A 21,015-nucleotide genomic window follows, 5' to 3' on the forward strand; every position below is an offset into this window, starting at 1 on the left:
CTTACTTTTTCTTCTTTTAGGTCATCATTCTAAAATGGAACTCTGGTCAACTCACCCATTCGATGTCTTTATTGTTTTCCATTTCCTTTCGTATAAAATGTGAACACCTTAGCTTTGCACACAAGGCTTTTCCTGATCGGGCCCTTGTATACATTTTCACACTGTGCTAAGCTACTTAGTGCCCCTGGTTTGCCCTGCCGTCTAAGCTTCAGGGCCTTAGAATATGCTTTTCCTAGAGAAGTGTCTTCTTATTACCCTTATCTGATTGGCTAATTCCTGTTGGTGTTCAGGGCTTTTCTCAAGTGTTACCTTTTCCAGGAACCCTTCCTTGATCCCCATAGCCCTCATTCCGCATTCCTCCTTTGTTTCCTCTTGCATGATTTTGATGAGCATAGCAGTTGTACTTGTGCTAAATAGAATTTATCTGCTTTTTGAATGGTTAGAATTAGAACAGAGATTATGTTTTTCACTTCTGTTCCTCTGGGTCCCAGGGTAACAGTTTTAAATTACACTCCTGAGATCCTTGAGCTGTCTTCTAAAGTTTTCCTGAGCTCTTTATCTTCTTCTTGGTGGCCCCTCTTCCCACCCTTTCATTACCCTTCCTTCATCTAGAGCAGCTCCACTTTTATCTTTTTTAATACTAGATTTTCAGCCAAGTTTTTGTTTACTTAAAGAAAATGTTCTGTATCTGAGTGAACTGAAGAAAGAAACAAGGAAGGGATAGAAAAAAAAAGAGAGAGAAAAGGAATGAAAGGGAAAAAGAGAAAGATGAAAAAAAGAAAGAAGAAAGGAGGGGACAGGAGAAGAGAGAGAGAAGCTCTGTTCTAAGATTTAGCACAATGCCTAGATGGTAGGCATTAGAGAAATATGGTTGATTAAGCAATTCTGCTTTGATAGTCTGATATTAAAATGACCAGCATGACTAACCCACCATACCAGTTTACTTCCCTTTCCTCCACCATACCATAGTTGTGTTTTTAAAAAATCTTTTATCATACTGCTTGCTCTGCCTGAAGTTTCCTTTCCTTCCTTCCAAGGGGTGCTTAATACATTTTTATGGGGTTAATTTATGGGATTGAATTTAACTTGATAAAATGATTGGTTGTTGTTGTTATCAGACAGCCTCTGCATCCTGAAAGGTCAACATTTTTTGGTACAGTTCTCTTATGAATTTACTTTTTAAGCCAAAGGAAAAAAAAACAGTTTTCATTTAGTCTATTTTGGGTTTATTGATGAACTATAATTTGTCTTAACTAGGCTAACTCATGTGGTTAATGCTAGCACTTGTTTGATTAAGTAATTTGTAAAATTATTTTCAATGATATGATGTTTTTCTTTTTCAGCTTGTGAAGCTATGTATTGCAATGATTGATACTGGAAAAGCCTTTTGTGTTGCAAATAAACAGTTCATGAATGGGATTCGAGACCTGGCACAGTATTCTAGCAATGATGCTGTAGTTGAGGTTAGTATTATTAAATTTAGTTAAAATGGTAAATGAAACAAGATGTTAAGAGAATTATGCATCCATTTACCTTATTAATAGTAGTAGTGGTCCTTAAAATTAGAAGTGGAAAAGCTATCATCTGTTGGTGCTATCTGATATAATCCTGTTTTCTAGGACAGTTAGAAGGTGATGGTTGATTTGCATTGTGGATATAAGTTTACTATACTTGCTGCTAGGTGAACTGAAGCATCTACAAGGGGACCTGAGCAGTGAGAGTAGGATCATGCTTATTAGTAGCTGTTTATCGGGGCAAGCAGAGAGCATTAACCCAAGATTAGTATCTAACTATACATTTTGGGGGCTGCATAGGAAAGTTCTGGTCAGCTAGCTATGCTGTGTTAGCTTAGACCCCTGGCTATACTATGTGGTATTATGACATTTCTTTTAAGAAGAATAATAACTGGTACAGAAATGGTTGTAATTTGATGATTATGTGATCCATAGATGCCTAAATGGACAGTCTTGATATACTCAATTTTCCTTAGGTTTACATGGGCCATTTCGATTTGCTAGTATAATAGTATTGATAGGGCAGGCTAATTCTTTGACTGTTCTAGGGTTTTATGTTACTACATGTAGACTTGACCTCTCTGCAGAGCATGCCTGAGAGGTAGTGAGATTGTCCTAGTGAGAAATAAATGTTACTGTTTACAGTGTAACTTGATCTTTCTGTCAGAAATGCTGAAGTAACATTTTTGTGGCCTATATTAGTAGCTCTTAAATGACTTGGTTTTCTTTTGATTTCTTTCTCATAGACAAGTTTGACCAAATTTTCTGACAGTCTTCAAGAAATGATAAATTTTCACACAGTAAGTGTTTAGTAAATAGGTGTTATTATGACCATGTTCATGTTTTAGTACTTTTCTTTGGTGGCAGTATTTTATAAAATTACTTAAGTTGGAAAATGAATGACTTTGATTTGTCAACAACTTTTTAGTTGGGTGGATCTAAAATTGTGTGTGTGTGAGGGAGAGACAGAGGGAGAAAGTATAGATGTGTATTATTTCCCATTCTATAATAGTGAACTTTAATTTCAATGAAGTACACACCCATAAAAGTTAATTTTTTTCCTTTAAGTTGTGCCTTTATAAGTTTTTAAGTAATTTCAAGAAGAAAGACGTACAAGTCATCATTCTAAAATTAGCTATTTCTTTTAAGATACAAATATATATATCCCCTTTGAGGACAGATCTTCAAGAATGAGGGATATGTATTACTTTTGGAATGTTGTGAAATTCCTTTATAAGTTTTGTAAACGTTTACTGAAATAATGTGGGATCTTTTAGTTGCGGCGTGTGGGATCTAGTTCCCTGACCAGGGATTGAACCCAGGCCCCCTGCACTGGGAGTGTGGAGTCTTAGCCACTGGACTACCAGGGAAGTCCCTCAGTGTGGTTTTGATTTGCATTTCCCTAATGACCAATCTGGTTGAGCATCTTTTCATCTGCTTATTGGACATTTGTATATTTTCTTCTGCCATTGTTACCATTGTTGTCCACTTAAGTCCTTTGCCCATTTAAAGTTTTTTTTAATTAAATTCTTTATATATTCTGGATATTACATGCTTATCAGATATATGATATATAAATAATTTTTCCCATTCTGTAAGTAGTCTTTTTATTTTCTTGATAATGTCATTTGATGCATAAAAGTTTTAATTTTTTTTTATTGAAGTATAGTTAATTTACAATGTTATGTTTCAAGTATACAGCAAAGTGATTCAGTTATACATATACATATATATTCTTTTTCAGATTCCTTTCCATTATAGGTTATTACAAGATAGTATAGTTTTCTTCACTATACAGTAGGTCCTTATTGTTTACCTATTTTATATATAGTAGAGTGTATTATGTTAATCCCAAACTGCTATCCTCCCTCTCCCCACCCCCATTATCCCCTTTGGTAACCAGAAGTTTGTGTTCTGTGTCTGTGAGTCTATTTCTGTTTTGTTAATAAGTTCATTTGTATCATTTTTTTAGATTCCACATATAAGTGATATCCTATGATATTTGTCTTTCTCTGTTTTACTTCACTTAATAATCTCTAGGTCCATCCATGTTGCTGCAAATGGCATTATTTCATTCTTTTTAGTGGCTGAGTAGTATTCTGTTGTGTGTGTGTGCATATATATATATATACACACACGCACACACACACACACACACACACCCCCCACATCTTCTTTATTCATTTCTCTGTTAATGGATATTTAGGTTGCTTCCATGTCTTGGCTATTGTAAATAGTGCTGATATGAACATTGGGGTGCATATATCTTTTCAAATCAGAGTTTTCTCCAGAAATATGCCCAGAAGGGGGATTTCTGGATCATATGGCAACTCTATTTTTAGTTTTTTAAGGAAACTCCATACTGTTCTCGATAATGACTGCACCAATTTATATTCCCACCAACAGTGTAGGAGGGTTTCTTTTTCTCCACATCCTCTCCAGCATTTATTATTTGTAGACTTTTTGATGGTGCCCATTCTGACCACAGTGAGGTGATACCTCATTTGTAGTTTTGATTTGTATTTCACAGTAATTAGCAGTGTTGAGCATCTTTTCATGTGCCTCTTGACCATCTGTATGTCTTCTTTGGAGAAATGTCTAGGTCTTCTGCCCATTTTTTTTTACTGGGTTGTTTGTTTTTTTTGATATTGAGCTGTTTGTATAGTTTGGAAATTAATCCCTTGTTGGTCACAATATTTGCAAATATTTTCTCCTATTCAGTAGGTTGTCTTTTCATTTTGCCTCCTTGGGTAGGTTTATTCCTAGGTACTTTATTCTTTTTCGATGTGATGGTAAATGGGATTGTTTTCTTAATTTCTCTTTCTGATATTTGGTTGTTAATGTATAGAAATGCAACAGATTTCTGTATGTTAATTTTGTATCCTGCAACTTTACTGAATTCATTGATGAGCTCTATTAGTTTTCTGGTAACATCTTCAGGATTTTCTATATAGAGCATCATGTCATCTGCAAACAGTGACAATTTTACTTCTTCTTTTCCAACTTGGATTCCTTTTATTTCTTTTCCTTCTCTAATTGCTGTGGCTAGGACTTCCAAAATTATGTTGAATAAAAGTGGCGAGAGTGGACATCCTTGTCTTTTTGTGATCTTAGAGGAAATGCTTTCAGCTTTTCATCATTGAGTATGATGTTAGCTGTAGGTTTGTCATATATGACCTTTATTATGTTGAGGTAGGTTCCCTCTATGCCCACTTTCTGAAGAGTTTTTATCATAAATGGATGCTGAATTTTATCAAAAGCTTTTTCTGCATCTATTGAAATGATCATATGGTTTTTATTCCTCAATTTGTTAATGTGGTGTATCACACTGATTGATTTGCAGATATTGAAAAGTCCTTGCATCCCTGGAATAAATCCCACTTGTTCATGGTGTATGATCCTTTTAATGTATTGTTGGATTCAGTTTGCTGGTACTTTGTTGAGGATTTTTACATTGTGTTCATCAGTGATATTGGCCTATACTTTTCTTTTTTGATATCTTTGTCTGATTTTGGTATCAGGGTGACTGTGGCCTCATAGAATGAGTTTGGGAGTGTTCCTTCCTCTGCAGTAGTTTGGAATAGTTTCAGAAGGATAGGTGTTAACTCTTCTTTAAATGTTCGGTAGAATTTACCTGTGAAACCATGTTCTGGACTTTTACTTCTTGGGAATTTTTAAATTACTGATTCAATTTAAGTACTGGTAGTTGGTCTGTTCATATATTCTATTTCCTCCTGGTTCAGTCTTGGGAGAGTGTACCTTTCTAAGAATTTGTCCATTTCTTCTAAGTTGTCCATTTTATTGGTATATAATTGCTCATAGTATTCTCCCTATGATCCTTTGTATTTCTGTGGCGTCGGTTGTAACTTCTCCTTTTTCATTTCTGATTTTATTGATTTGGGCCCTCTCCCTTCTTTTCTTGATGAGTCTGGCTAAAGGTTTATCAGTTTTGTTTATCTTTTCTGAGAACCAGCTTTTAGTTTCACTGATCTTTCTATTGTTTTTTTAGTCTCTATTTCATTTATTTCTGCTGTGATCTTTGTGATTTCTTTTCTTTTACTAAGTTTGGATTTTGTTTGTTCTTTCTCTAGTTGCTTTATACGTAAGATTAGGTTGTTTGTTTGAGATTTTTCTTGTTTCCTGAAGTAGAATTGTATTGCTATAAACTTCCCTCTTAGAACTGCTTTTGCTGCATCCCATAGGTTTTGGATAGTTGGTTCTTTTTTTGCTTTCATTAGTCTCCAGGCGTTTTAAAATTTCCTCTTTGATTCCTTCAGTGATCCATTGGTTGTTTAGTAGCATATTGTTTAGCCTCCGTGTGTGTGTGTTTTTTTGCAGTTTTTCTTCTTGTAGTTGATTTCTAGCCTCACAGCCTTGTGGTCAGAAAAGATATTTGATATGATTTCAATTTTCTTAAATTTACTGAGGCTTGCTACATGGCCCAGCATGTGATCTGTTTTGGAGAATGTTCCATGTGCCCTTGAAAAGAATGTGTTCTGCAGCTTTTGGATGGAATGCTCTATAAATATCAATTAAGTCTGTCTGGTCTATATGTCATTTAAGTCCTGTATTTCTTCATTGATTTTCTGTCTAGATAATCTGTCCATTGATGTAAGTGGGGTGTTAAAGTCCCCCACTATTATTGTGTTAATGTCAGTTTCTCCTTTTGTGTCTGTTAACATTTGCCTTATGTATTGAGGTGCTCCTATGTTGGGTGCATATATATTTACAATTATATCTTCTTCTTGGATTGATCCTTTGATCATTATGTAGTGTCCTTCTCTGTCTCTTGTAACAGTCTTTATTTTAAAGTCTATTTTGTCTGTTATAAGTATTGCTACTCCAGCTTTCTTTTGATTTCCATTTGCGTGGAATACCTTTTTCCATCCCCTTACTTTCAGTCTGTATGTGTCTCCAGATCTGAAGTGAGTCTCTTGTAGGCAGCAAATACACGGGTCTTATTTTTGTATCCATTCAGCTAGTCTCTGTCTTTTGGTAGGAGCATTTAGTCCATTTACATTTAAGGTGATGATGACCAATATATTTGTTTCTATTGCTGTTTTCTTAATTGTTTTGGATTTGTTTTTATAGGTCTTTTTTCTCCTTTCTTCTTTTGTTTTGTCTTATGATTTGATGACTTCTCTTCTAACAACACTGTTAACGTTTGTATTCCTTTTTCTTCTTTGTGTGTATATCTATTATAGATTTTTGTTTTGCAGTTACCATGAGGTTTTTGTATAGGAGTCTATATTTATACATGCTTGTTTTAAGTTGCTGATCTCTTAATTTCAAACACATTTTAAATAACCTGCATTTGTACCCTCCTCCCCTCACGATCACTGTTTTTTTTGTTGTTTTGTTTTTAAAATTTATTTATTTATTTATTCACTTATTTGTTTGTTTGTTTGTTTCTTTCTTTATTGCCATGTTGGGTCTTTGTTTCTGTGCAAGGGCTTTCTCTAGTTGCGGCGAGTGGGCACCACTCTTCATCATGGTGCGCGGGCCTCTCACTGTTGCAGCCTCTTGTTGCAGAGTACAAGCTCCAGATGCGCAGGCTCAGTAGTTGTGGCTCATGGGCCTAGTTGCTCCGCGGCATGTGGGATCTTGTCCCAGACCAGGGCTCGAACCCATGTCCCCTGCATTGGCAGGCAGATTCTCAGCCCCTGCGGCACCAGGGAAGCCCCACTGTTTTTGATATTATATTCTGCATCAAATTGTTTTCTATATCCCTTAACTGCTTATTGTGTATACAAATGATTTTACTACTTTTGTCTTTTAACCTTACTACTAGCTTTGTTTGTGGATGATTTCCTACCTTTATTGTATGTTTGCCTTTACCAGTGAACTTTTCCATTTTGTGATTTTCTTGTTTCTAGTTGTGGCCTTTTCTGCCTAGAGAAGTTCCTTTAGCATTTGTTGTAAAGCTGGTTTGGTGGTGCTGAATTCTTTCAGCTTTTGCTTGTCTGTAAAGCTTTTGACCTCTCCATCAAATCTGAATGAGAGCCTTGCTGGGTAGATTATTCTTGGTTTTTCTCTTTCATCACTTTAAGTGTATCTTGCCACTCCCTTCTGGCCTGTAGAGTTTTGCTGAAAAATTAGCTGATAACTTTATGGGAGTCCCCTTGTATGTTATTTGTTGCTTTTCCCTTGTTGCTTTTAATATTCTCTCTTATCTTTAATTTTTGTCATTTTGATTACAGTGTGTTGTGGTGTATTCCTCTATGGGTTAATTCTGTATGGGACTCTCTGCACTTCCTGGACTTGGATGACTATTTCCATCCCCAGATTAGGGAAGTTTTCAGCTATTGTCTCTTCAAATATGTTTTTAGGCCCTTCCTCTCTTCTCCTTTTGGGACCCCTATCAAGTGAATATTAGCATGCTTGATGTTGTCCCAGAGGTCTGCTAAACTGTCCTTATTTCTTTTCATTCTTTTTTCTTTTTTCTGTTCAGGGACAGTGATTTCCACTATTTTGTCTTCCAGCTCAGTGATCCATCCTTCTGCCTCAGTTAGTCTACTATTCATTCCTTCTAGTGTATTTTTCATTTCAGTTATTGTATTCTTTAATTCTGTTTGGCTGTTCTTTATATATTCTAATTCTTTGTTAAAAACTTCTAATTTCTCACTCTGTGCATCCCTTATCCTAAGTTCTTTGATCATCTTTATGGTTGTTATTCTGAACAAGATCTTTCTTGGTTAGATTGCCTATCTTCCTTCACTTTGTTTTTCTGGAGTTTTATCTTGTTCCTTTGTCTGAAACATATTCCTCTGTCACCTAATTTTTTGTAAATTGCTATTTGTATTTTTATGGATGTGGTAGGTTCGTTAAGTTTCTTGACCTTGGAAAAGTGGCCCTCTGTAGGAGACGTCCTATGTGTCCCAGCAGTGCACTCCCCTCTTGTCACAAGGGCTAGGGGCCAGCTGGTCCAGGGTAGTGTCTGGCCTGTGTTTGTGGACTTGGTCCACATGCTGCTGGACTGTAATTTTCTTGCTTCTGTTGTCTGCCCCCTGGTGGGTGAGACTGGTCTAGAGGCTTCTGCAAGCTTCCTGACAGGAGAGGCCGGTGCCTGCCTCCTGGTGGGTGGGGCTGGGTATTCATCTTCTGGTGGGCAGGGCCATTCTAGGGGTGTGTCTAGAGGCTGCTGTGGGCTCAGGAAGTCTTTAGATAGCCTGTCTGCTGATGAATGGGGCTGTGTCCTTGCTCAGTTTTTTGTTTGGCCAGAGGTGTCCCAGCAACTGGAGCCTACAGGCTTTTAGGTGGGGCCAGGTCTCTGTGCCAAAATGTCAGCCTCCAGGAGAGCTCACGCAGATGAATATTCCCTGATACATCTGCCAGCAGTGTTTGTGTCCCCAGGGTGGGCCACAGTCACCCAGGAGCCTCCCTAGGAGACCCTCCAAGACCAGAATTAGGTCTGGCCCAGGCTCCTATCAAATTACTGCTTTTGCCCTTGGTCCTGGTATACCTGAGATTTTGTGTGTGCTCTTTAAGAGTGAAGTCTCTATTTCCCCCAGTCCTGTGGAGCTTCTGCAGTCAAGCCCCACTGACCTTCAAGGCCAAATGCTCTGGGGGCTCTCCTTCCTGGTGCCAGACCTCTAGGCTGGGGGCCTGATGTGGGGCTCAGCATTCTCACTCTTATGCGAGAACATCTGTAATTTAATTCTCTAGTTTGTGGGTGTCCTACCCGGGGGGTATGGGATTTGATTATATCACAGGTGCACCCCTCCTACCAGTCTTGTTGTGGTTCTGTCTGTATGTCTTTAGTTGTAGAGAATCTTTTCTGGTAGGTTTCAGTCTTTTTCAATGATGGTTGTTCTGCAGATTGTTGTGATTTTGGTGTGTTCGTGAGAGGAGGTGATCTGAGGGTTCTTCTACTCTACCATCTTGGCCACTCTCTAAAAGTTTTAATTTTGGGACTTCCCTGGTGGCACAGTGGTTAAGAATCCACCTGCCAGTGCAGGGGACACAGGTTTGATCCCTGGTCCAGGAAGATCCCACATGCCATGAAGCAACTAAGCCCATGCATCACAACTACTGAGCCTGCGCTCTAGAGCCTGCAAACCACAACTACTGAGCCCATGTGCCACAACTACTGAAGCCTGTGCGCCTAGAGCCCGTGCTCCGCAACAGGAGAAGCCACCGCAATGAGAAGCCCACGCACTGCTATGAAGAGTAGCCCCTGCTCGCCGCAACTAGAGAAAGCCTGCGTGTAGCAACAAAGACCCAACACAGCCAAAAATAAATAAATAAAAATAAATAGAAGTTTTAATTTTGATGAAATCCAATTTATCTTTTTTTTTCTGTTCCTCCTGCTTTTGGGGTCATATCCAAGAATCCACTGCTAAATTCCAGATCATGCAGATTAATCCCTTTGTTTTCTTCTAATATTTTTATGATTTTAGCTCTAATATTTTGCACCAATTTGTTTTTAATGACCTCTTATTAATTTTCTTTTTGCCTTCTATTGAATTTGGATGCTAGTGTAGAGTATATTTGATTTCTTTTTAAATCAGGGACCTTTGGGATTCAAACTTCTTAAAAAGTGTAATATAATGAGAATTAAATTTTTTTAAGTTACTGATTTTAAATTAACATAACAGGTTAAATTTTTTTGTAATATAGTATCCTTTGTAGTAATCCTGTTTCTTATATTTTCTTTAAATCAGTAAGTCTTATATTATTGCTTTATATAAGAATATTTTGCTTTTTGTTATAGTTTTATATGTGAAAAGTTATGAGTAAGATAAACTTCTGGTAAATAAATAGTTTAAATGTATGTTGAAATCTGTCCTGTCAAGAAAACTTAAGTTCAGAGTATTTTATAAATCATTCTCTTAGAGTAAATTGAGTCTTTAAAAATGAGGTTTGTTTGAAGCAAGGTATATAAGTATAGTTTGCTTCAAGAGGATAGCGGTTGGTCTTTTTAGTGCTAGTGCTATTAATGTGCAGCTGGTTTCCTGAACTAATTCCAATAATGTGGTTTTTTTTTTCCTTTTCTAAAATTGAAAGCAATCGATATTTCTTAATTTTAACATTGTAAAAAGAGCATAGAATTTAGGTAGAAACAACTTTGAGTTTAGGCTTCACTGTTATTAGCTGTATAATTTTGGTCAGTTTATTTAATCACTTTCATTTTTCATTTTACTGTTCTATAAAAGGGGAATAGTAGAATTTGCGATACCAACGTGTAAGGGTGTTGTGATGAGGAACAAAATATGTGCAGCTAGATCCTGGGGAGTGATACTTCTTCCTTTACTATATTGGTTGGTATCCGTTCGGGAAAACAGAAACCACATACGGTATTTCTTATAGAAGGGTTTTAATATAGTGAATTGGTTACAAAGTGTTGGAAGGGTTGTAGGAATGCAAAAAGCCACAGTGAAAAAATAAAAAAAGCCTAGAGATTAGTCAAAGTAGGAAGGAGCTACTGTCCTTAGGGGTTGCAGGAGCAAGGGTGGAAGTGGTGGTGCTAGAGCCCCTAAGTACTGCACTCTTGAGAACACTGCCATTGTTGCCGAGCCAGGAAGTCAGGGGTTGCCTGCTTGCTGTGGCTGCAAGAGCCTCGGAGCCTGCAGTCCCATTGACACCCTCAGATTGGTCACTGACGCTGCCGAAATTTGGAGTAGCTCAGTTGCTCACTAATGGCTGTGTCAGAACAGAAGCAGAAAAAGAAAGTGGCTTCTCCTTATCTCCTGCCTCTTAATCTAACATCAGATCCTATTTGCAGAACCTAACCTCTTGGCTTGCAGCGGGGTTGGGAAATGCGCTTTGCAGATTTCTAGCTCCTGGCAACATAGAGGAGGAGATTATGGAAGGGTGATGTAGTGGTGAAAGCCAGTAAACAACTGGCACACCAACCATAAAGGCTATAATTTTGAAAACAGTTTTAGTAAGCAAATTATTGTGCAGTCTTAGCAATTTTCATCCTTGAAACCTCTTTCTGTGACTTTTCTTTTTTCCCCCATACTCCATATCCCACACATTAACAAAATATACCCCAGATCCTATAATAAATAGTTGCTCTGTCACCTCCAAGTCTAAACTACTACCATCTTTTGTTTAGGATTATATAACTTGTATCTCTGCTTCTTTACTTGCCCTTCTAAATATAGTGAGTTATGTATACAGCAGCCAGAATGAACTTTTAAAAATATAAATTAATTCACAGTACTCTCCTGTTCTAGTTCCCTGTTACACTCAGAATAAAATCCTAACCAAGCCCTATATGAAGAGGCTCCTGCTGATAACTTTCTGATCTCATCTCTCTTCTCTGTCCAGTTGTAGCCTCTTGGGCTCTTTGTTCTTCTTTGAACATGCCAAAGTAATTCTCATGTTACAGCCTTTGTACTTGCAGTCTGTTTAGTGTGGCATGTTCCTCCTCCACGTTTATGTGCGACTGTTTCCTTACCATATTGCTTTTCTTTCTATAGGTCTCCCTCACTTTAATAGATCACTGCCTCTACGAGAAGCCTTCCTTGACCACCATATGGTTACTGTCTATCAATTTACCCTGCCTTTTGCGTGCGCACACACATACCATGTATATTCTTAAATATGTGTACTCATTTTATTGTCTGTTCCTCTCTAAGTTTTATGACTGTAGGCACTTTGTTGTATTCATCTCTGCTACTACCACCTAGAAGAGTCCTTGGCAGGAAGGAGTTACTCATGGCAGGATTGAGGACACTGAGATTATGACAACGCTTGTAATGTTTTTTTAGTCATTAAATGAATAAAGATGTGTTAAATCAGTGAAAATTCAGTGAACAAATAGAAGTATTTAATATTCTTTAGAAATGCTTAATATGCTTTAGAAAGATAATTTGCAAACTAAGAGGAGATCACTATTTGTCTGCCTGTCTGCCTAGAGGTCTAAATGCTATAGGTTGGTGATCTTGTGTGTGTTTACATGTATACTTATATATATGTATATAGGAGAGCTCTGATACTACACCCAGATGTCTAGTGCCTTTCTAATTTTATTCCCATATTCCTTTTTACAGCATCTCAGAAATTTTTCTACTAATAACTATAGGTATGAAATTGTGAGACCGTAGTTTACTTTCTTTTAATTTTCTTGCCTTTTATATAGTTGCTATGCTCTGTGCTTTACCTGGCCTTTTTGTTTCTTGTTAACAAATACTTTTCCCTTAGTTTTTTCAGTAGGAGTGACCTCTTTGTACTTGAATCACAATCTTTATTTATTATTATTATTATTATTATTATTTTTTTTTGCTGTACACGGGCCTCTCACTGTTGCGGCCTCTCCCGTTGTGGAGCACAGGCTCCGAACGCGCAGGCTCAGCGGCCGTGGCTCACGGGCCCAGCCGCTCCGCGGCATGTGGGATCTTCCCAGACCGGGGTACGAACCCGTGTCCCCTGCATCGGCAGGCGGACTCTCAACCACTGCGCCACCAGGGAAGGCCGAATCACAATCTTTATATTTGTGGCAAAGGTTCTTCCCGCATCGTAACGCTGTATACTTTAACTAGATTAAAGATAGGGATGACACATATCTTGTTTACTGTTATATCCTTAGTACTTGCATAATTCTTACCTTGGGGAAGTCATTTAATTTTTCTAAGCTTTGCATTCCACCTCTGTAAAATGAAGGAGCTTTTACTAGATGACTTTTAATTATAAAGTATTAATTATTATAAGATTTAAATATGATCTCAGAGTCACTTGTTAAAAATGTGGGAAAGCCTAGTTGTATAAAATGCTTTATTTTAGTAGCATTCTGTTCAGTGAAATTTTAATTACATAGCATTATAGGATAAAGGAGACTTTATAGGATAAGACAAACTGCTTTCTAAAAGGTAATAAACACTGGAATCTGCTTTATATTCTATAGCAAAGCTCATAACACTTAAGTCTTGGTGTATCACTTTGTATCAGGATAAAAGGCTAGGTGTTACAGAGATGATATTTATGAATAACTTTGTGGGCTTAAATAAATGTGTGAAATAATGTAACCATTTGGGTTTTTAGCCAAGTAAGATTAAACATAGATTGGGTTTAGATTATCCAGTCATTTAAAAAATAAATTATTTGGATTCTTTTGTGATTTATTTTCTCTGTAAAAATGGATAGTACTGTTCCTTATTCCTTATAGAATGAGAACTTCCTAGGGTTGCTCTTTAACTCATATGTTTTTTATAAGGTGCCAACTCATAACTTTTCCAGAGCAGGTCATATATGCTACATTCTACTATGTACTACAGTTGATTTGACTACTTTGTTTTCCTGGAACTTAGAGCTCTGTTTCTGTAACGTCGCTGATGACTCTTTTGGATTCTAATTTGCTGTTAGTATGAGGAAATTGGAATATTATTTTGATTATTTGCTGAATGAAGTTTTGAAGTTGAATTGCTGCATAAAATTCTGTGAAAATATATGACCCTTTTTGTTTTGTTTTTTTGTGAGTTTGGTTTTCCATATTACAGCTGTCTACTCATTCGCTCAACAAATGGTTTTAGGTAGTGAGAATATAGTAGTTCAGTGCTTCCCAACGGTTCTCATCTCATGGCACAGGTAGAAACTGATGGTTGTATTTGTATGAGACACTGGAGAAAACTTCTAGGGGACATAAGGTGTCATGTCCTGTCTGGGTGTTGGTGAAAAATGTTTAGATTTCCTTTTTATGGAATTACATTAAATAATTAATAAATATTTAATAAATAATTTATTTTTATAGAATTATGTTAAAATAAAACCTAAAGTGTTAGGAAAGATATTACATATTGAATGTGTATAACACTTCCATATATTTAAAATATATATACATATATATTTTAACATCTTTATTGAAGTATAATTGCTTTACAATGGTGTGTTAGTTTCTGCTTTATAACAAAGTGAATCAGTTATACATATACATATGTTCCCATATCTCTTCCCTCTTGCGTCTCCCTCCCTCCCACCCTCCCTATCCCACTCCTCTAGGTGGTCACAAAGCACCAAGCTGATCTCCCTGTGCTATGCGGCTGCTTCCCCCTAGCTATCTGTTTTACGTTTGGTAGTGTATATATGTCCATGCCACTCTCTCACTTTGTCACAGCTTACGCTTCCCCCTCCCCATATCCTCAAGTCCATTCTCTAGTAGGTCTGTGTCTTTATTCCCGTCTTAACCCTAGGTTTTTCATGACCTTTTTTTTTTTTCTCTTAGATTCCATATATATGTGTTAGCATATGGTATTTGTTTTTCTCTTTCTGACTTACTTCACTCTGTATGACAGACTCTAGGTCCATCCACCTCACTACAAATAACTCAGTTTCGTTTCTTTTTATGGCTGAGTAATATTCCATTGTGTATATGTGCCACATCTTCTTTATCCATTCATCCAATGATGGACACTTAGGTTGCTTCCATCTCCTGGCTGTTGTAAATAGAGCTGCAATGAACATTTTGGTACATGACTCTTTTTGAATTATGGTTTTTCTCAGGGTATATGCCCAGTAGTGGGATTGCTGGGTCGTATGGTAGTTCTATTTGTAGTTTTTTTTAAAGAACCTCCATACTGTTCTCCCTAGTGGCTGTATCAATTTACATTCCCACCAGCAGTGCAAGAGTGTTCCCATTTCTCCACACCCTCTCTAGCATTTATTGTTTCTAGATTTTTTGATGATGGCCATTCTGACCAGTGTGAGATGATACCTCATTGTAGTTTTGATTTGCATTTCTCTAATGATTAATGATGTTGAGCATTCTTTTATGTGTTTGTTGGCAATCTGTATATCTTCTTTGGAGAAATGTCTATTTAGGTCTTCAGCCCATTTTTGGATTGGGTTGCTTGTTTTTTTGTTATTGAGCTGCATGAGCTGCTTGTAAATTTTGGAGATTAATCCTTTGTCTGTTGCTTCATTTGCAAATATTTTATCCCATTCTGAGGGTTGTCTTTTGGTCTTGTTTATGGTTTCCCTTGCTGTGCAAAAGCTTTTAATAAGTTTCATTAGGTCCCATTTGTTTATTTTTGTTTTTATCCCCATTTCTCTAGGAGGTGGGTCAAAAAGGATCTTGCTGTGATTTATGTCACAGAGTGTTCTGCCTATGTTTTTCTCTAAGAGTTTGATAGTTTCTGGCCTTACATTTAGGTCTTTAATCCATTTTGAGCTTATTTTTGTTTATGGTGTTAGGGAGTGTTCTAATCTCATACTTTTACATGTACGTGTCCAGTTTTCCCAGCACCGCTTTTTGAAGAGGCTGTCTTTTCTCCACTGTATATTCTTGCCTCCTTTATCAAAGATAAGGTGACCATATGTGAGCGAGTTTATCTCTGGGCTTTCTCTCCTGTTCCATTGATCTATCTTTCTCTTTTTGTGCCAGTACCATACTGTCTTGATTACTGTAGCTTTGTAGTATAGTCTGAAGTCAGGGAGCCTGATTCCTCCAGCTCCATTTTTTGTTCTCAAGATTGCTTTGGCTATTCGGGGTTTTTTGTGTTTCCATAAAAATTGTGAAATTTTTTGTTCTAGTTCTGTGAAAAATGCCAGTGGTAGTTTGATAGGGATTGCATTGAATCTGTAGATTGCTTTGGGTAGTAGCGTCATTTTCACAATGTTGATTCTTCCAATCGAACAACATGGTATATCTCTCCATCTATTTGTATAATCTTTAATTTCTGTCATCAATGTCTTATAATTTTCTATATACAGGTCTTTTGTCTCCTTAGGTAGGCTTATTCCTAGATATTTTATTCTTTTTGTTGCAGTGGTAAATGGGAGTGTTTTCTTAATTTCACTTTCAGATTTTTCATCATTAGTGTATAGGAATACCAGAGATTTCTGTGCATTAATTTTGTATCCTGCTACTTTACCAAATTCATTGATTAGCTCTAGTAGTTTTCTGGTAGCATCTTTGGGATTCACTGTGTATAGTATCCTGTCATTTGAAAAGTGACACTTTTACTTTTTCTTTTCCAATTTGTATTCCTTCTATTTCTTTTTCTTCTCTCTGTGTGTATAACACTTCCATATATTTAAAAAATATTTTAATGAGAAAGTTGAACTGGCTTCCCTGAACATAACTTAAAAAAAAAACAATCTTATGCATGAAATGATTTCAAGCAATTCCTGATCAAGATTTAAAAATTGATGATCTTTTCAAATTCTTGGCCATTGTCATTGATGAGAACTTTGTCTTCATAGGTAGACATATTAGTGAAAGGCAGATGAGCACTTATTGCCCTTTCCTCCTGATTGACAGGAACTCTTTTATCACTTGTAATTAGAATTTAAATAATTACATATCTTTAAATTATACCTTAAAGGAGCAATCATTCATTAAGTGGGGCTGCTCTTCCTTTTCTTTCATTGACACATGTAATGCTTAAATTTTCTGTGATAAATTGAATGGATTTTGAATAAAATAATGATGAAGCTTTTCTGTAGGTATACGTAGAAGTTGCTCTACTTACTAAACCCCATTTACCCACTTTTTTTTTTTTTTTTTTTTTTTTTGGTACACGGGCCTCTCACTATTGTGGCCTCTCCCGTTGCGGAGCACAGGCTCCGGACGCACAGGCTCAGCGGCCATGGCTCACGAGCCCAGCCGCTCCGCGGCATGTGGGATCCTCCCAGACCGGGGCACGAACCCGCATCCCCTGCATCGGCAGGCGGACTCTCAACCATTGCGCCACCAGGGAAGCCCCCCATTTACTCACTTTTAATAATTCTATTTTTGGATTCAGATTATAGCACTGACTCCCTAGTGACTCATTCTTAGCCTCTTGTTTCCAACACTTTGAATCCATAAAGATTGTTGGTACATGTTAATTGTCAAAAATATCAAGGATTGTTTGAAATAAGATCATCAGATTTAGAACACCAGTTAACTAAGCCACCTTTTAAAGTCAATAACTAGCACTAAACACATCTGCAAGTTGAAAGTTGTTCCTCCTTAAACTTTTTGAATTCTACTTTTAAATCATAAACTTAGGCAAAACTCTTCCTTTGGACAGCTAGTACACTGTTGTATGAAAACAGTAGAAAGTGATATTCCTTGTTTAAAATTTTTTTGGCCACGCTGCACAGCATGCAGGATTTTAGTTCCCCGAACAGGGATAGAACCCGTGCCCCCTGCATTGGAAGCCTGGAGTCTTAACCACTGGACAGCCAGGGAAGTCCCCAGAGCATGATATACTTGTCTCACTTCTATACAAAAAGCTGAAAAAAATTGAAATATTTTGAATATTTGTTTAGATTCATGTATCATTTTCATAAAATTTAATTTGGAATTTATATCTACATGTAACCTTTTACATATAAGAGATCCTTTATGAAATAATGTACTACTAGATCTTCACAGCTTTCTAAATGAATTCTTAACGTAAATTTACGTCTTGCTGTCTTTGTAGCTGTTCTATCAGTATGCAAAGTTACAGTGTTTCCAAATTTATCCTCTTTGTTTGTTTTAAAGTTTTCTTTTGGCATTTGAGTATTTCATCCCTAGGAATTTGTTTTGGTGCTTAGTAAAACAATCAGTGTTCTTCCAAGATAATCTTCTATTCAGAAATTTTAAGTATTGCTGTTAGTTTGAGTACAGTTATTAACATGTAGAATCATTGGGCAGCAATGAAAACTTTTTGATACAGTTGTCTTCTGGGTTAGTAATTATTGCTGTGTTTATTTGGCATGCCATCAAACGCATCTGTTAATTCTGTTATTTGAATGCGGCACATTTTCTATTTCCTTTGCTTCTTTGGAAATTACAAAGTTCTGAAATTTTCCTTGTAGGCTGGTATATTATACAGTTTTGCAATTGTATGAGGCATTCTGGCTCTAGCCGTTAATTGAGTAGTAACCTTTTAAGCAGTTTAGTAATCTGATATAGTTATAACTAATGTGATAAAAGAACTTTGTTTCTTATTTTGTGTTTGTAGAAGTTTAAAGTGCAAATCTTTTTCTGTATTAAATGGATATTTTGTGTTGAAGTCCTGTATGATTTGCTTCTGTAATTGCTTTATTTAATAACTCTTTCATGTAAAAATACATTTTGGTTAAAGAAGAGAATTTTGGAAATGTTGTGTTTGCCTTATGAATGTAATGGCTTTCCAGCACTGTTTGATGAAAAAGTTGTCCATTATGGTGGAAAACGACAACCAGTAAAAAATCAGATCTATTTAAATATGAGATAAAATAGGATATGTTTTAAGGTTCAAAAGTTGATTATGTGTATAATTTTCTGCATTCTTAAAATGTTTTAAAGTAAATTATATTGCAAGATTATAAAATTAGGCATTTAGTAAAGATAGGAAATATTAATTCATTTTAGTTTATTCAACAAATGTTACGCTTATTTATGATCAAAATATCAAAATTTCAAAATGTTTTGAATCTGCAATCCCATTTAAAATGATATAATTATGTGCATTTAATTCCATCTTCAGAAATAAATGTTTTTTAATAATTTAAAATAAAACATAATTAAATTTCATTAAGAGTCAGACTTTGGCTAATTAACATTAAAAGCCAATAATAAATAAATACCAAGAAGTAAGAGCCAAAAAATAACAAAATCAATTGCATTCTAATAGGAATACCTTATAACTAATGATGATGATGCTAAGGAAACAATCATACATACCTTGTTAATAGGAAAAATGTGAAAAATGACAATAGGAGCAAGAATTGTGAAAAATAAGCAAAAGAAAGATGCAATATTTGACAGGGCGTACAAAACAAAGAAGTGATGACAAACAAATTGTGACTAAAATAGCTTTGGATGATTCAAATAGTAATGCCATGTAACTTTTCCCCTGAAATGTCACTATTTTAGTGTGCCATGACCTAAGCATTGAGAACGTTTATAGTAGTAAATTGGTTCCCATTCCCAGAGATTGGATTTATGTCATCTGGAGTGCGGCATTAGAATTTTTAAAATCTCCCCAGGTGATTCTGACATGCAGTAAAATTTGAGGACCATTACTTTCGATCGATGGTTCTCAAATTGTGGTCCTTGGACCAGCAGCATCAGTATCACCTAGGGACTTGTTAGAATAGCAACTTCTTAGAGCCCATCCAGATCTACTAAATCAGAAACTCTGAGGCTGGAAGCCAGCAATATGTGTTTGAACAAGGCTTGCAGGGGATTCTGTTGTATTCTAAAGTTTGTGAACCACTGTTCTAGAGCAGGGGTTGGCAAACTATGGCTTACAGGCCAAATCTAGCCCATCGCCCCCTCCCCTTTTTTTCATATAAATTTTTATTGGAACACAGCTATGCTCATTTGCTTCTGTATTGTCTATGGTTACTTTCGCACGATGGCAGAGATGAGTAGCTGTGGCAGAGACAACATGGCCCACAAGCCTAAAATACCATCTAGCTCTTTACAGAAAAAATGTGCTGACTTCTGCTCTCAAGACTGTTTTTGCCCAATTCCAAGGACTGTATCTGTCATGACATCCACTGAAGGGAGGCCCCTTTTTGCTCTTAGTGAAGGTAATTTAGTGATTTAGATGCCTTGATGAATTCTTCTCAGTGGAGTGCTAGTGGGCTGCAACCCAGACTAGTTAAAATTAGTCTCTGGGAGTAAGAACCAGCAATCAAAGCTCCACAGGTCATCCCATTGTGCAGCCCAGTTTGAGAAACAATGCATTGCTTCTTCCCCCAAACAAGCACTTGGAAATCATGGTAAATGCAGATTTTGATTCTGTAAGTCTGGGGTGGTTCTGGAGATTCTTCATCTCTAACAAGCACGCAAGTGATGTGGATAATGCTGGTTCACATCTGGGGAACCTTAAAAATTCTGATTCCTGATACTTGCCAGTTTTTCTAATTATCTCAGCATCAGGGTATTTAAAAGTTCCCCAGGTTATAATACTGTACAATTGAGAACCCCTGGTCAGAGCGATTTGTCTCAATCTTGGAGTAACAGAATCACCTAGTGAACTTATTAAAAAATACAGAGGGATTCTGTCCTTCAATAAGCTTGGATCTTTGTATTAATATTTTCTGTTAGCTTTGCAGGTGATTTTGATTCACACCCAAGCCCGTGAAGAACCACTGCCTTAGAGAAATGAAGAAAGGGAGAAAGAAGAAGTTAGATAAATGGATAGGTTAGGACAGGCAGGGGATGTAGAAAAACAGGAACACATAATAAATACTCATTTGCATATTGGGACCTGTTTCTGATAAAAGCAAAGAAGAGTCTTCTTGATTATTATAAGCCTGTAATAAACAGGCCTAATGAGATTAACTAAAAGATTCAATGAATCCACAGTGTCAACAGCCATAACCCTGTGCCTATAGATTCTGGAAAGGACAGGAATGATTCTGTCATGCAGAATCGTCAGAAGAGACTGCTATGGTAGCTCAGTAATATTTAAATGGATCACAAAGACTACAAAATTTTTAGTCTCGGCCAATGGGACCTAAATGGCAAGAACTGAGAATAGTTCAATGCTATCTATGGATGTGTAGCCTATTCTTCTACTAAAGTTCCTAGAGTGTCTGCCATCTGTGTAGTGTATCTCAGCTTTCATCTTTTGCTGAACACAGCTAGATA

General features: G+C 36.6%; 1 protein-coding gene across 11 annotated transcripts in view; it reads left to right on the top strand.

Moving 5' to 3' along the window:
- Positions 1-21,015, top strand: part of ACAP2 (ArfGAP with coiled-coil, ankyrin repeat and PH domains 2) — a 164,740-nt gene that overhangs the window by 71,666 nt on the left and 72,059 nt on the right. For all 11 annotated transcript variants that reach the window (XR_009563728.1, XR_009563729.1, XM_060298262.1 and 8 more), the window contains exons 3-4: positions 1,344-1,463; positions 2,261-2,314. Coding sequence is in view for 9 of the 11 variants with exons in the window: in XM_060298262.1 (XP_060154245.1) it covers positions 1,344-1,463; positions 2,261-2,314 (174 nt within the window). In the remaining 2 variants the exon portion in view is untranslated. The remainder of the gene's footprint in view (positions 1-1,343; positions 1,464-2,260; positions 2,315-21,015) is intronic.

Source organism: Globicephala melas, chromosome 4, assembly GCF_963455315.2.
Source record: "Globicephala melas chromosome 4, mGloMel1.2, whole genome shotgun sequence".
NCBI lineage: Eukaryota > Metazoa > Chordata > Mammalia > Artiodactyla > Delphinidae > Globicephala > Globicephala melas.